Below are 17443 nucleotides of genomic sequence, written 5' to 3'. Positions count from 1 at the left end.
CCGTCACAAAAGACAGACCGAAGTGTGGTATGGTCTACGTTGATATAGGCCTCCTTCCCGCCATTGCAATTGTGACTCTGGGACTATATCTTTAGGTCTCTGTGGGATATCGGCGGGGGTGTATAGCCTGTTGATTACCTAAATTGTTTGGGTTTCTTTACAAGCCATGCTGTCTGTAGTTATTCTGAAGTATCCTGTGTCCATTCGTACTGTGATGTGTGATAAAGTGCTAATAAACAAATTTTTGACAAACAAAGTTCAAAGGGGGAAAACCTTCCTCCCGTCTGTGGCACTTCTCTGTAAGCGGAAAGCAGGTAAGACATCACATCTCCTGAGCTTTTCAGGGAGTCCTCCAATCATACCTTTCATGGTCTTGCTGAATCTCCAAACTCGACCATTTGTTTGTGGGTAGTAGGGGGTAGTGAACTTATAAGTCACTCCACATTCTGCCCACATGTGTTTTAGTTAACCAGACATGAAGTTAGTGACACCACCTCCTTAGGAAAACTCACTCTAGTAAAGATACCAATGAGGACCTCACCCACTGCAGGAGCAGTGGTAGTTCTAAGCATGATCCACTGCTACCAGTATCTGTTCCCTGATGCAGTTGGAGGGTCTAAGTTAACAACAATGTCAATCCCTAACCTTTGAAAGGGAACCTCAACCACTGAAAGTGGAACTAAGGAGTCCTTTGGTTGGCCACCTGTCTTTCCATTGGCTTGACAGGTGGCACAGCAGTTACAAAACACCTTCACCCTCTGGTACATACCTGGCCAGTAGGAGTGGGTGACTAATCTGGCCAAGATTCCCAGCTAGGGGAATGTCACAACAATCCAATCTGAGCATGGACTCTCCCTACTTTTGAGGCACTACCACTCTTCTAGTGGCACCAGGTTTGGGGTCTCTGGCCTCAGTGCAAAGGAGTCTTTCCTCCCAATAGGTCCTGTGAGAGCCACTGACAACTCCCTTTTCCTGATTGTTAGAAATGGGATTTCTGGTTGGCTAGGGCATGCGCCTAAGCCAGGCAGAAACCACCACTCTAGTCAAGGCAAGTGAGTTACACGCTGTAGATAACCCCTTCTCACCCCCTTGGTAGCTTGGCACGAGCAGTCAGACTTATCCCAGAAGCAATGTGTAAAGCGTTTTCGCAACACACACACAGTAGCAACACACTAGGCACACCACAAAAGAAACTCCACATAAGGTTATATAAAAAATAGCCTTTGTATTACTCATAAACACATTAGATCATAATCACAAATTACACTGTGCCAACTGGCACTAGGTAGTACTTTACAGGTAATTATATACAGGACAGGGCCGATCGTAAGTTGTGAAAATAAACCAACCTGAAACTACTGATTTTAGCGTTAGGCATAAACACATTATGCATAAAACACATTAGATATAAACCATCCTAGGCATATATCCTATATTAGCAGTGCACCTCAGTGGCACTTAGCATTGACACATGCAAAATAACATTAGGCATTAACACATTATGCACTACATTAGGGCCTCGCGTCCTACCAGCACCTCAGGTGCTCACAGGCCTACTGGCCTTCCTCGGGGGCCCTTCTGGGACTTCCCTGTCATGCCCTATGTCCACCAAAGTCAGGCGCTAAGCTGCCACTGCAGCAGGGTGCAGGCCCAACAGGCTGGCGCCAAAAATAGGGGCCGAGGAAATGCCCAAAATGTTGTAGCGGCTGCGGTCTGGCAGTACAGCTGTGTAGCCAAAAGAAATCAGCACCAACAGTGCCTCCTCAGCCCCCCTCACCGGGGCTTCTCTGGTAGGCCAAAAAAGGAATGCCCCATCGTTGCAGCTGCCCGCAAACTTGTGGTGCAGCTGAGTGAATCAACCATGGCCCCAACAGCGCTCCACCTCCAGCCCCACTCACCGGGGCTCTTCTTGGGCAGAATTCAGGCACCAACAGTGTGCTAGGCAGGGCCCCGCTCACGGGGCCTCTTCTTACTTCGCCTGGTCCCCTCCGCTTGCACACACGAAGGCGGGGTAGGCTCCCACCTAGATTCAGGCTCTTCGTCCACGATGCAAAGTCTCCATTGTCCTTCGGAACCCTGCAGTGTGGGGTAAGCTCCCACCTGGGTTTCAAGCTTGGGGGCGTCTCTCGGGTTTGGACACCCGCAAGGCGCCGGCTTTAACATCAGTCGGGCCCTGCCCACAACCAGGAGCTCGTCGCCTGACATCCTCTCGCTGCCAACCTCCGGGCAACTTGCGGGGCACCCCGTCTCCTCATGGGAGCCCCGCCCACGATCAGGCGCAAACTTGCCTGACTTTCGGCTTTTGTAGAAGTACGGAGCGAGCTTCTCTGTCAATTTGCACAGAACAGCGCACTTCCTTGCTCTGTGCCTGTCGGGCAATCCCCGACCGGCATCCACTACCGCTGGACTCTTCCTCTGCGACACGGGGCTCTCTCCTCCACACTGGAGCCCAGCCCTGATCCAAGACCGGGTGGAATGTTGAGTCCACTTCTAGGGCTTAAAAGGTAAAAAGGCAAAAGCGCTCAGCACGCGCTCCCTGCCAATTACTCCCCTCCAGTCTGGGCAGTGCCCTCCTCGCGCCATGTGCGCTCTTCAGGACACTTAGTCCAAAGTTATCAGGGGCAGAGCTGTGCACAGGGAGGCCAGCACGTTGGGACCCCTAGGTTGCAGCCGCTGGGTCCCACAGCGGTTCCTCCAAATGCACAGCAGTCCTTCGTCCCCAAACAGGTGGAAGTAAGGACTAGGAAGCACCCCACACATGGGGTCACAGCCCCAATATTTATACCAGGATTGTCTTTGTTCTGCCCTAGCACAGGGCTTGGGAACCAAGTTTAATCCAGTTCTGGGGGAACACAAACATTTGTTTACACTGTTCACCCACCCTCATTGTCAGGTTAGGCTCTGGCCCCAGGCATACCACAGGGGGCGGAGCCAGCATTGACCATGGCAGGCACAGACCTATTCAGGGTCAGGGGCTACTCCTCCCACTACTCCAAATGCAGATCTGCCAATTCAGCCTAGCGCTGACCCCTCTGGCGCCACTGCATCTCACCAGCCTCTATCACTCCAGAGCCAGACATTCAATACACATCAGGCAGGCACAAAGACACAGAGCACACAGAAATGCCAACTTCTAAAAGTGGCATTTCTAAAATAGTGATAATAAATCTGTGCACACCATCATGCAGCATTTATTATTACTATTCCAAACATAACAAACTTGACCACTCTGCTCCTCTCATATGAGGAATTACCACTGACACACATATCAGGGAATCTCCAATGCATTCCTATGAGAGGGCAGCCTCACAGCAGTGAGAAACCAAAATGGCTGTTTGTCACTACCAGGACATGTCACACAATTAAGGTACATGTCCTACCTTTTACCTACAATGCACGCTGCCCATAGGGCTAGCTAGGGCCTACCTTAGAGGCGACTGACATGCAGTAAAAGGGGGGTCACAGACATGGCACCCACTTTATGTGCCACGTCACAGCGGCAGTAAACTGAACGCACAAGCCCTGCAATGGTAGAGGCCTGAGACAGAGGTTCGAAAGACTACTTTGGTGGGTGGCGCAATCAGCGCTGCAAGCCCACCAGTAGCATTTAATTTACTGGCCCTGGGTATCTGATTATCTGATATACCACTTTACAAGGGACTGACAGGTAAATTAAATACACCACACGGGTGTAGACCAATCTTACCATGTTTACCACAGAGAGCACACACACTTTACACTGGACAGCAGTGCTAAAGTGCCAGGAGTCCCAAAACCACCAACACAAGGTCAGAAAAAAATGACAAGGAGGAAGGCAAAAGGTTCAGTAATGACCCTGCAAAAAGGGCCCAGTCCAACACTGATCATTAGCTTGTTGTCTCAGGCATTCAAGATTTGTATAGGTCGTCTGTCCCTGGCACAGATCTTCCTAGAAGGTCCCCTAGGTCCAGGAGCTCTGTTGTGTAAGGTCCAAGTTCTTGGAGTTCATTTCCCTCTGGCGATGATAGGAGCTTGTGTCTGTGTTCCATAACCATAATCCAGTCCAAGCAATTGAGAGACCATCTTCATGGATTTTCGTGCTGGGCTTTCACAAAGGAGCGGAAGTGCAGATAACCAAAGGTTTGGGTATTACTGCAAAGGTGATTCAGACTTCCCATTACAGATCTCTCCTATTTCTAGACAGTTTCTAAATTAAGAAAGGGGACAGTCCAATATGGACAGAGATAGTGTGGATTCTTAGAGTAACAGTCAAGAATTTCCACAACGCTTAAGCTATTGTATTGTATTTTGGGGTTTATGTAGAGCTTCATACCTACCTAGGCCGCATATCATTCTGATTCAAATCAGATTCTTGGGCATCAAAATTGTTTGACTGATCTGAAGGCAGAGCTGCCAAAGTTGCAAAACCAGTTGTATTCAGAGACCTGTCTCAACAGCTGTGCTAAGTCTGTTAGGAAGCAAATTTAGATTCCATGTAACTCTTTAAATGAACTATAGGCAGTGTGGGAAGACCGACATGAAGGATGTCATCACAAAGTAAACATGGAGGATAACCTCCATCTTATACTATTTTTGATGTGTTCTCATAAGGACACCACCCAAAATGTATTTAGATGCTGTGCTTCAAAATGCCACTTATCACACCACATGTATGCCACTGAATAGGGCACATAGATGTGAGAGGATGTAGAGACAATGGGTTTTATGCAAATCAGATTGGTCAGCATACCCTTCCCCTGCCACCAACCCTTCAGTTTCACCTGTTGAAGACGTAATAGTCACACTTAATGTAGTGCTATATTGTTGTAACTGTCATACTTTTCTATTTAGGTACTCCCTGTTGTATTTTATATATTTGTATATTCAAGTGTAGTTTTTTTCAATTACAAATGCATAGCACTTAATATTGTTTAATATGTGTTTTATTATGGGATGATAATTCAGCTCGCAGAAATATATAGTTTAATATTTGTTTCAGAAGGATTTGATACGTCAGTTTGCAAACACGTTTGATAGTTTTTTTCTCCAAAATCCAGCAATGTTTCATGTTTGCTTAAAGTGCTTCAGTAATGCAATCGTTGATACATGTCATTCAAACAGTCAGTTATCTTTCATAGAAGCATAAGTATAAGAAAGTGCATTAAGACTCATATGTTGAATTTGAAAACATTCAGCAAGCTGAACGGAGTGTTTAAGCGGCGCTTAGACAAAGGTTTGGCAGAGGATTGAGAAGCCACACATACAAAAGGTGAAATCAACTTTTCCTCTCCGAAGGCCATAGGCAGGCACTTTGAGCTCCCAGACAATCCTTGCTGGCTTGTCTGGGGAAAACTATAGCTGTTGAACATAAAGAGAGGGAGAAAGCAGATGTCTTCCCACAGAACAGTAACTCAGTTGTTCCACTTGGGTATGCGGTTCAAAGGCACGGCCACCTAAGAAACTCACCTAGGCTCCTTTGGTGCTAAGATTAGCTTAGTTTGAGGCAGAGAGGTTATAATGTTGCAATTATTCCTACTATTCTACTTATCAGCTGCTATTGTTGCCACTATACTGTTTGTTTTTTTATAGTAACAACTATACACATTGTTTGCTCTAGGATAGGATTTTGATTTTAATAGAAGTCATAAAAGTGTGTTCTTAGTGTGTATTCTCAAGTATGCCTATTCATAGTGAAAGGAGATTTGTAACATACTAACAGCAGGCACTCTTGTGAGTATCATAGGGCTAATCAGTGCCCAGAAGGCACTATCCTTAGGTAATGCTCAGGTGGTTTATGGGTTACAGTTAATTTGGTTCTCTGTCTCATGTCGCAATGTTGACGAAGGTCTCAATTACGAGTTTGGCATTCCATGGGACCGCTAAGCTTGTGGTGGAGGTGCAGTGGTAGTCTGGGACCGCCGCACCAGCGATCCGATCTGCGTATGATGAGTACGGTGGTTGGACCTCAATAGATATGCCTCAACCGCCTGGGATCTGCGATCCCTGGTGGTGGCGCAGCAGTCTTGAGGGAGCGATATGCTTGGTGGTGCTGCTGCGTCACCGCCAAGCATATTACGAGTTTCCGCCCCGCCAGCAGTCTCATGGTGGTTCTCATGTCATGAAACCGCTGGTGGTGAGGAAGCGAAGGGGGCCCTGTCTTGCCCCTGTGCATAAGGGTGTATACAGGGAGGCACATATTGTGCCCCCATGTGCATGCACCCCTGTTACTGCATGGCAGGGACTGCACAGTCCATGCCGTGCAGGATCGTGTATTGGCTGTCTCCTGGCGGTGCAGTTCTAAGGCTCACATATGAGCCTTTGTACTGCACCACCACAGGAGAAGCACATCGCCTGCCAGACCACGTAATTACTTGTAATTCGGCAGGCTGCGTTCCTGTTTGGCGGTGTGAGAGCGGGGCAGTGGTGTGGTGGCCCCCTCCCACACCTCCAAACTCGTATTCAGGCCCTTAGTCTGTACTGGTCAAAGGACTAGAGATTCCAAACCCCCAACCTCGTTATAGAAACGTTTAAGAAAAGGTATCAATATAAAAAAGTTAAAGCTGGTGGAGCTGTAAATGCACTGAGCACTGCAACACTGTTATTCGATTTCAGGTTGTTGCATCCACTGTGGGAAATTAACACGCATGTCAAAAACTATTTCATCCACTGAAATGTGATAACTTTCAACCCTACAGCTCTCTCAATGTATATACTGTGAAGCAGCTTAGTGCTCAGGACCTATGCATAGATTTACTGACATTATGCTGACTTGAATTTACCAGCATGCTGGTTGCATATGGTAGGTCATCCACGCATGATGTGTGGATGCTGCATGGTACCAGTCATGGGGCCCATGCGTGTACTGTCCAGTGTGAACTGCAGGGTAACTGTTGTATTTGGCAAGCCTGTGTCGAGTGCCACATTAATAGTAGTATGTGTGGATAACATGAGGCATGTTGCTCTTTTGTAAACTCTGGTCTAGAGCACAAGTGGAGAAAACTATTGATTTGTGATTGGTGGTGTGCAAGACATAACATGGCATGGCAGAATAAACCAAAAGGTCATGGGAATTCTATTTTGTTATCCAAGCACCTTCGAGAAATAGGAAGGAAAGAACAGTGTTGGGCAGAAAAAGTTTGCATGCCCGAAATAACTGACCGGAAACAATCTCGTGGGACTGGAGCAAGGTAATACATCCATAGATGATAGACATTCCTTCATTAGACATCGTGCACCTTAGCAGGTATAGAAGGCATCTTGCTTTCCAATAATGACTGATGTTAGAGATTTGTCACATGACAGCTAAATAATAAGGTCACACTCTTCATAATCAGTATCAATGTAGTGTTGTTGCATTGGAAGAAAACACAAGGCAATGGGAAATATTAACTTGAATGCTCCCCAGCATTTATTTAAGGTGTTAAATAAAAACAGTCAGTGGTCACTGGCATGAGGGGGGGGGAGAAATAAGAGGCTACTTTGTAACACTGTTCCAGGCAGAAAGTGTGAGAATGTTTAAGTGTCTGGCAGAACCAGAGAGAGTAGGTGATGTTGGGAAGAGTATGCTGCTTTTGATACAGTAATGTTGAAACTGGAGAAGCTTTCTTTCATGAACATCTATTTGGTCTGGGAACAGTATAGTTTACCCACCATTAAGCAGTCAATGAATGTGTCACCATTTCTAAAGCTCCATTGAGGCAGTTGATGGTGTGAAGCCAATTTACTGGTGAAGAGGATGCATAACCGAGACACTGATTGATGTCGATGAGATGCTGCTGCTCAGAGGGGATACAGTGCTGTGACCGCGGCATGGGGTCGACTGTAATGATTAAGAGGTTAGTTTGAAGGTCAACTCAGTAAAAAAACATACATTGATTTAATCAGTGATGTATGAGAGTATCTTGGCAAGGAGTGTTGAGTGGTAAAAGTCAAATCATATAAACCTGGAATGGACCCATATTCAGTTTGGGCTGCGTTGTGTCAGACCCCGGTAGCAGCTATCGTGTTGAAGGCACCACTGAGCCACGAGAATGGTACTTGGGCCATTGAGTCTGCACTGATAAAAGAACGTTAGAATTAAAAAAAAAATAGATCACTTCAGCACTACATTTTAACTACAAATTTAAAGGAGAAGAAACAGGACACATCAGGTGAAGTATGGGAATGTAGCACATGTCAGATGGGAATGGCATTTGGAAATATGTCTGCAGATGGAGCCCTAGAAGGGCAGGCAGCCCACTGTGCAATTAGGGATCTCTACTGCAGCAACAAATCAACGCATATATGGTTGTCAAAATAACATGGTACCACTGATGCCTCCAGAGTACAGAGACCTAGGAGCAGACCGAGGTGAGTCACTCTGTCCCCTAAGGGGTGCTTTTAAGACAGAGGATCTCAGTCATTCGACACAGAATGAGACATCTCCGTGTGCGGAAGTCCAACAGAAAATCCGAACGTAAAAGTGGCAGCAAGAGTAAGTATCTCTAGAATTCACATATCTCCACAGAAACCTGCAAAGGAAGCCAGGCATCTAGTGATTGCAGATGGTCTAGCATAAGGAGTTACAGACCAACATAGTGTGCACGTTTAACTGCATAATGGAAGGTTTATGTGTCTGGGTGCTTGTAGGTCTTTGTACATGCTTGTCTATTGGTCAATGGGTGTGCATGTTTGTAGGTATTTTTGCTCCATCTCCCTATTTGCATGTATGTGTCTCCTATGGGAAGGTGTGCGCAGATACTGCGTCTCTGCATGAACTACATACAAATCAAATCTTTTGGGCTTTTTCGGTGCTTCTTAAATCAGCCATAGTTCTCTGAGATTAGTGAAATTGACGCAAGTTATTGTGCTTCGGGGAAGTTTTGATAGAGTTCAAACATGTTGGCGTAAGAGAGGTATACTTTGGATCAAAGAAATAAATCTGGGGAAAAATATAAATTGTGATCAATTAAATGCAATGTACAGTAACAAGAACTCGTAGTTAAGACTAAAGAAAAATATCTCCAGGGTGTGCCACGGTTTAATTATCAAGAAAGTGAGCTTGTATGGTGCCTTACACAAACACTCTTCAGTGGCTGTACATTCAACACTGACAAACATGTTCTGTTTGTTTTTTAAAAATAATCCCATGCAAGTATTGTAGTGGGTTCCTCACTCGGGATGTCCTTAGTAACAAGCCAGACATGTTTGGGCAATATGTATAAATTGAGACTAGTCAAATGATGGTTGCACCAGTAAATATTGCCGATAACCTTGAATGTTTTAAGGAGCCTCGATGTTTTGAAATTCTGGAGCCAGGTGTGTACTTTTGAAACGTATATGGGACACTTGGGAGAATGACTTCCTTGCAACATTTGGATACCATGTTTTTCAATGGGGCACCCAGAAAATTATCCACTGTATTCAGTTCAAGAAAGCGGAATATTTTTAAGTTGAATGTTCACGAATGTATACGTCTATAGCGTTGTGCAACTTGTGCCCCTACCTATATGTGCTCAGTATGGTCAATGTGTCGCTCAAGCTTCACTTTTACTTAGAATTTCAATTACTTTCTTCTAAGGCATTACAAATATTTGATACATTTAATTAAGGGTGATTTGTTCAGTACACATGGTATTTTTTCTTAATATAGACTTCTTCGTCAGAGGTTATCCACAAGATGGATGGCTCTCCGCGGTCACAGTGCTGCAGATTGTGTGCGCATTTATCTGACTGTCGCAAGAAAATGGACATTTTTTGGTGCCAAGCTGTTCTCTGCGAAGGTAAGGCACTGCTAGAGAACTGCATGCGTTATTTGTTATCAGGACCTTCTGTGTGTGTGTATCTAAGACAAGCTGCTTCAAGATAGGTTGATATGCTAGGTATATTTTTTCCACATCACATGCATTCCACACCCCAAATTTCCAGGTCTGGAAGTGCCGTACTTGGTTTTACCATGTGTGGATCTGCATCTGGAAAAACTGGTGAGGGGCGGGGCAAGTTCTGCAGACATGGGCACAGCCCGGCCCCCTTCCACCCGCTCCATCACTACAGGTGGAGCAGACCGAGACCACAGCCTCCCCATCTTCAAGGCCTCCCTGAAGATCTAGACAACACCACCTGATCCACATAGGTTGCTCTGCAGATATTTACCACGTATTCAGAGAAGGTAGTAATATTCTGCATTAACCTTCACATATTCAAGGGGAAACGGCCCAAAAGAGGGTCTTACAGGTTATTTTGCAATCTGGAGCACTTATTAATCCATGTTAACTCATTGGAGATATTGTTAATTCTTGCCTAACTATATCCCTAAGAAGTAACAGAGAACTAATTTATAATTTAGGACCTATGCATTTAAATGCGATATAATTTTCTATTTTTCTGTATCTAAGCTACAAGACACATTATATGAATAGACACGTGTATTACAAATGAATACGTATTACAATAAAACATTTGAATGCATAGCAAGGTAAACTACCTGTCCTACACATTTGAAAGCAGAATGGAAGTGATATTATATGGCCAAATATAAAAGAAGGACTTTGAATTTTATTACTTTGAATTTTATTGTGAAAGATGTCACAACTAAGTAAGCAATGCTAATCTACTATGGGCATCATTTCATAGTCCCAGGTGATCCCGTGGGGCTGGTTATGCGGATTTCGGGATCCACAGGAACTCAGAGGACTGAGAGTACGTTTTCTCTGATTTAGCTGCTGAAAGCAGCCCGCCCCTTGGGGAAATACCACACAAAACATATGGGAATCGGTGTTCTACGAGTTATTCTCCAAATCCCATAATCAGGAGTATTCTCTCCCTTCGGATTTACTGCTATCCCAGAATCCGTTACTTCTGAGGCTGAGAATACTGGGCCGTACGACGCCCAACTCATAATGGAGCTCCAGGAACACTCTTGTCTTGGGCATGCAGCTCTTCTGCAGTACAGCATAAATTAGGCTGGGAGCAGTGGCCATCACACACTCATATAACCATAGAGACCAACGAATACTCCTTAGTGCCGTCAACATTGATCAAATACACTTATTAGATTTTTCTCTTACTGTAAAAGAGGTTGCATGTGATTCGGACAAAGGAAAACAGCTTAAAGAAACTTGTACCTACAACTATTTAATTATGAACTCTGTTCTTGGAAATACTCTACGTGAATGGGGTTTAGCAGGTTAATGAATCAAACTTTATAAGTGCTTTACAGTTTGAGAAATATTTCCTGTAGTTGATTGTCCACTGAACCTTTTTAGGTCGAGGACCGTCCGGTCTGCCGAAGGCAGAACCGGAAGTCGGAGATTTAATGTTTCCTAGAGTGGCTATTTAGCCCGCCTCTCTTTTTGCTTCTCCTCCATTGGCTGGCTTCCTAAACGGAGGCCAGCCATTGGAGGAGAGAGCCGTCCCTCCAAATAGGCTCCGTCTTTTTCAGATTCGGGGGCGTGTTCCGTGCTGTTCTTTCCACTTTTTAGCCACGCCCTTTTTCGAACAGCAGGAACACGCCCCCGAATCCGAAAAAGTTTCGAAGCTTCCATCCACCATTTTTTTGCCCCTCCTGCCTCCTATAGAGCCTCCCTTATCGTATCAGTCAATGTAAGCAGGCATTCCGATTGACTCACCTCGCTCCTTGATGAAAGTCGCTGCAGTCAGACCCTAATGCTATGCCAGTGGGAGGTGTCACGTTCGTGCTTTGTAAACAGTTTCTTAGTAGGTAAGGGAATCCAAATATAAACGGCAAAATGAATGCATTGGTAGGACTGCCAAAATGTAAACTTTTAAGAACAGTTTAGAACACGCATGTGTGAGGTGGAGTGCGACTGAAGAGCAGAGGCCATCTTACGTGTGGTTTTGCTGAATGCGGGATGGTTAAGGCACTAATGTATTGTGTGGATTCGTACTATAACATTTGCATAGCGCTTACTACCTCGCCACCGGAGGATGTTGCTCTGTGGTTTAGGCGGTGACCACTCGGCAATTATTGGAACTTTTCACTTCCGAGGAAATACGCCGTTGCCCCCAGTGTGTCTCCAGTCTAACAACGCTTCTCTCTGTTTCACGTGCCACATAGGACTGAGCTCTACCAGCTGTGCCACCAGCCTGATTCTTCGGCCAGGTATAACATGACCCAGCGGTGGAGCATACAATGCCAGGGAGGGAAATGTGACTGCCTCATTTGCACAATTTATCCCAGAATGCACTTTCATTTTTAGGCTGCTTCGTTCAGCCAGACATATTGATACATAGTGAGTGTATGTGGTCCCGTTGGAAAGTCTGTTTTTTTAAGTATATTGGTTTAAGTGTCCTGTCGAAGCCCTGTCTATCGTTTATTATAGGGTTAGACATGACCTTTATATTTAACTAAAATTCTATGAATAATATAATCGTAGATGCTTTCAGTCAGCCTTTTTCATCCATTGGTCTCTTATTGTGTCATTTACATTTTTAGGTCGAGCCTAATTTAGACATGCTAATGGATGCACTGTCGCACTGACTTTGTTTCACAGCCCTCCCAGCAGTGTGTCCCACCCTGGAATCTAAATGATTGCATTTGACCTTCTTGTTTGTATTGTCGGCATAATGCGTAATGGATGAATGGTTCAGTTTATGACCAGCGTTCACGATTCCCCACCTTTCTCGGCCATTGGTTTATTGCTGATTAACGGCCATTGAAAGTCGTGCGCTTTATGAGTCTCCCTTACACCTGTTGTGTTCCGTCATGGATCGGTCCGTTTTCCAGTTACCACTCTATCTCACTACCTCACTATCTCACAACTTCTCTCTCTCAAAACATCACTACCTCACTCTCTAGCTCACAACCTCACAACTTCACTCTCTCTCACTCACTACCTCAATCACTCTCTATCTCACTACCTCACTCTTTCTATCTCACTAACTCACTTTCACTCTCTCTTTCACTACCTCTCTCTATCTCACTACATCACAACATCACTCTATGCTTATATATCACTACCTCACAACATCCCTCTCCCTCACTACCTCACTCTTTCACTACCTCACTCTCTCACTACCTCACTCTCTATTTCAATACCTCACTCTCTCTCTCTATCTCACTACCTCACTCTCTATCTACCTCACTCTCTCTCACTACCTCACTCTCTCTCTGCTAATGCAATAGGTATCACATAAGCAAAAAAAAAAGCTAATGCCAATAGAAATGACAATGCCATTTATTTAGGGATACAAAAATAATAAAAAAATAATGAGCAATACCAATAGCTCTACCTATAATATTGCCGAGACCATTGCATTGTAAATGCTTGTTCTCTGTCTTTCTCAGGGGCGACTTCAGTATGTGCCATTTACTTTACCTGCTTTCTCCAAATCTACCCTTGGCATATTTTTTAAACCCTGCCGAAGGGCCTTGTCTCTTTCCCCTTCTTGCATTCCGTCTTCGTGTCATGCCTTCCCCTTTCAGGTGCATATTTTTAAAAGGGCAGGGGCCCTAATTTTACTTTGAGAACCCTCTTCCATTGCTGCAATCTCATTTTTGCAGGTTCTTCGTGATCCCTGCTTTCTTTTTTGTCCTGTCTTTCCTTTCCTCACTAATTCTTTCTTTGCTGTTGGCCCCTTTCTTGCTCTTCACCAAAGCCCAATGAAAAAAATAAGTCCTGGTCACCAGAAATGAATGATGGTGTCCATCTTTTGCAACTGCTCCCTTTTGCCCAGTGCTTAATTTGAGCCGGAGCTTTTCGGTGCTGAGCACCGGCAGTTAATTGGTTTCCGGTGCTCGGCACCGGCACCTAATTGTCAACACTACACTTAGGGTAGTCTGCCACAAGGTGGCGCTGCTCATGTAATTTAGAGAGGAGCAGTATTACAGCTGTTTAGGGGAACAATATACATAAAAAAATTACTAATACCTGCCTTCCCAGGCATTCCTGTAGCTTTGGGGACCTGGAATAATCTTTTCTGTCGCATTTACATGCAAGAGAGCAGGTTAGTAGTTGTTTTGGCAGCGATGACAGGGGCGATGGGTGGTGCAAGCTGCAGTGGCCTCCTGGTCAGAGCCCTGGTACTTAATATTTTACAAATTAAGCACTGCATTTGCCCTTCCTGTCTTCCCTCATTCCTCCTCTGCAGCCCCCGCTGCCACCTCCCACTCTTTCTGCTGCTCCATGCTATTTTCTGTTAAATTACTTCCAATCCTCCTACTACTCTGTTTTCTACCCCCTCCTTCCTCACCCTTACTGATTACTTCTTCCCTTTTTATGTTCCAGTTCTCCATTCTGCCCTTTCTCTTCCTTTGTTCTCAGTTTCCATTTATGCTAGCAGTACCAATAGAGGACAGGCCACCCAGATCTCTCTGTTTAATATTCTTCTTTCCCTCTTTCAATTAAAAAAAACATAACATACATTTCCTTTTTGGAATTAGCCTAACGCAGCTTTCTGGAAAACCTACGGTTCAGAATACTTTACATAGGAGTAGACGTTAGCTGTACCTCAGGGGAGTAATTGTTTCTCATCTCATGCTTTTAGCTGTTTGAATGTATTATTCCGCCTTTCATTGCAATGCATGAGGGAATATTTGGCATCTAAAAAGTACACTCAGTCCTTACACTGCTAATACTTTGACAAACATGCATGGTTACACAATCCTTTTTTAAATCCTTTTTTATTTTCAATAAATTAGCCTTTGTTTGAATTTTCATTATTATCTCTGTCCCGACTCGCCTGCTCGCCTGATACTCAGCTTGCCTTCTGTAATTGTTTTAAATATTTGTAGCTTGTGTTGCCATCTTAGGGTTGGACAGCGATAACAATCAGATTGCAGTGGCTTATTTTTGTTTCCAGCTCCTTGTAGCTTTCCTTCATTGCCGCTCGACCTTTGGATTTGTTTACATTGACAGCTCTTTGTGACTTTTCCTCACCACCACTGGGGTGGGTCTTGTTTTATTATTTCAAGCCCCTGCTATCAGAGGTGGGTATTTTGTTATTAAGTTGATGGCAAGGAAACCGTCTTGCATTTACAGTAAGGTCATTGTTGACGAGGACGGCAGCCAGTTTGAATGTGGCTGAGTTGCTGGGATTATCCCCAGGAGCATCAGATCACTCGGAAAGGTATTGTTAGAGGACAGTGATATGCATCATACATTTTTCCACAAAGTAGAGGCTGAAGGGCAATGTGTAACCTGGTCAGATGGGTCGTTGGACTGTAGTTCCAGCACCAACCACTTGTGGAAAAGGATGGTGTCTGACCTTCATTTAAACAAAAGCAGGACTATAATGACTGCAAGGACCTTCATTATAATCCTGCATTTGATTATACAGCTTTATAAAAATCAAGTTCTGGACAGTAATCTGGAGGTTGCAATTTTGATTTCTTCCTTCTGTGTATATAAAAGGGTCAAAATAAGCAAGATGATAACCAATAGGTCTGGCTTTAATTAGTGGCGGCCGATATAAACAGAGGGTGGTGAGGTGGGTGGGGTCGCGTGGAGGGCGTTGCCCGGGGGGGGCATTGAATATAAAAAAAAATAATAATACTTACCTCTGCCGCCGGCCGCTACAGCGTTGCGTATCCTCGCGCCGCCTCTACTCTTCCTGCCTGCTAGTCCCCACATCCCCTGGGACAGACAGGCAGAAAAGACACCCTGCTCAGACCAGGGAGTCTGTGAGGTTTCTCCAGCCCGGCTGCTCAATGCAGCAGTGCTGGAGAAAACCTAAGTGCACATGTGAGTTTTGGCCGGCCTGAGACGGCCAGCCAAAATACATATGCACACGTAGGGAGTGGAGTGCACTGGCACTCTTCCTCCCGACTCCCATACCTCGGCCCGCCCTTCCCAACAGCACTGGCTAAGAGCCGGCAAATGTAAATTAAAACAATGCAAGTACATCGTTTTAATTTACATTTACTGGCTCTGAGCCAGACAGTGGGACGACGCTCCTCCGCCATTGAGGAGGAGCCGCCACTGGCTTTAATGTTGTTACTCGTGCAAACACAAGCATGCACACGTGTATGTGTGCATGCTTGTGCATACTAGCATATTATAGCTAAACCTGGTGAATTGCCCTTTGGATCTTCCTGTCAAATTGTTGTCCTCATTTGTTTCTGTGCCACAACATTTCTATGGTATAGAAACAAACACAGTATTACAATGAAGATTTTCTTGCTTTCCAACCTTCATTTCGCAAAGAAATAAAACCAAGACTATAATGAAGGCAATATATTGCCAATGCGTATAAGCCCAAACTGGCCTAAATGTGTGCTCCTGCATGCTTGTGTGCACACTTTTTACATCAGATCCAGATTTATTTACGTTGTCAATTTGGACTTTATTGGAACTTATTGTACATACTTATTCCACGGTTCAATAACAGTTCCATGGTGGGCTTGGAGTTTTGTGAGGCAATTTGACCTTTATCAATCTTTTCTCGGAACTGACTTTGTCTGATTCTCCATCTTCATTTTTCCACATTTTGTGTGTGGAATATATAGATATCTGCAAATGTTTGCAAAATGTGGTTTTCCTGTTCCAGCCTACACTTGTAAACACTGTAAAGAACCACCGAAAGACACATAGCTTGTCCAGTGTAAATAGATAAACACTAATTCTAATGGTCTTCATTGCTGTAATGCTTTCATACATACACCAAAGCAGGGCTGGAAGGACTTATAATTAGGGATGTGTTTGAAGGTAAAAAATACAAATGTCAGGGCTATAGATCTCTCTATATTGTATAGTATGTGTTAACTTATTGTGGTCACGTTTGAAGATTAATATGAAACTGATTTTTTTTTGTTTCCACTGTCTTGCTTACATAGCCTTTGGCTCCATCACCACTGGACACCACCTTTACATGGCTGGCTGTTCATGAAGACGGCATTAGTGTCCTGGAGTACAGCTCTATGGTAAGAAAGCAGACACACTAAGCTATGAACCTTGACAATCAACATGTTTACAGCACGGGATCTTTAATAGTTGGACGCTCACTGCACAAAGCCATTTGCAGCTGTAATTTCATGGTAGAGAAATAGTTGTGAATCCATGTTTGTGATTTTCAAAAAGTGGATTTACACTTATAAAAACCTTTTATTCACATACTTTTACGTGTAAGTAAATCTTGTCCAAGGGGCTGAGAGTTGGTATTTCAGGTGTGGGATGTCCTTAAAAGTCGGGAACACAAACAAACATACTTGATTGTGGCACTAACTGGGTGCTGACCTATTCCTATCCTAACTGTAGCTTTACTTCTATTAAAGGAAGGCATACATTCATTTTGAATGTGTAACTGGGAAAAGAACATGCATTAAAAATGGGGCAGGTATTTCCCTATGGAGGAATAAAGAAAATGTTCAGTGCACATATGCACATATATTATACGTTTTGCATGCTTAGATGTATTCTATGGCATGTGGTAGTGCCTTTGCATAGTTGTATACAAGTCGTATAGATTGATTTCAAAAACCTGTGACCCAGCAATGGGCACAGGGTGTCAGACCTACACCTTCAAATGG

General features: G+C 44.4%; 1 protein-coding gene across 2 annotated transcripts in view; it reads left to right on the top strand.

Moving 5' to 3' along the window:
• Nucleotides 1-17443, top strand: part of PLEKHH2 (pleckstrin homology, MyTH4 and FERM domain containing H2) — a 626603-nt gene that overhangs the window by 546147 nt on the left and 63013 nt on the right. For both annotated transcript variants that reach the window (XM_085612785.1, XM_085612786.1), the window contains exons 26-27: nt 9611-9740; nt 16751-16837. In XM_085612785.1, coding sequence (XP_085468911.1) covers nt 9611-9740; nt 16751-16837 — 217 coding nt within the window. The remainder of the gene's footprint in view (nt 1-9610; nt 9741-16750; nt 16838-17443) is intronic.

The sequence above is a fragment of the Triturus cristatus genome, chromosome 6 (genome assembly GCF_964204655.1).
Source record: "Triturus cristatus chromosome 6, aTriCri1.1, whole genome shotgun sequence".
NCBI lineage: Eukaryota > Metazoa > Chordata > Amphibia > Caudata > Salamandridae > Triturus > Triturus cristatus.
The sequence above is the reverse complement of the archived record's forward strand: the minus strand, read 5'-3'. Positions and strand labels throughout refer to the sequence as shown.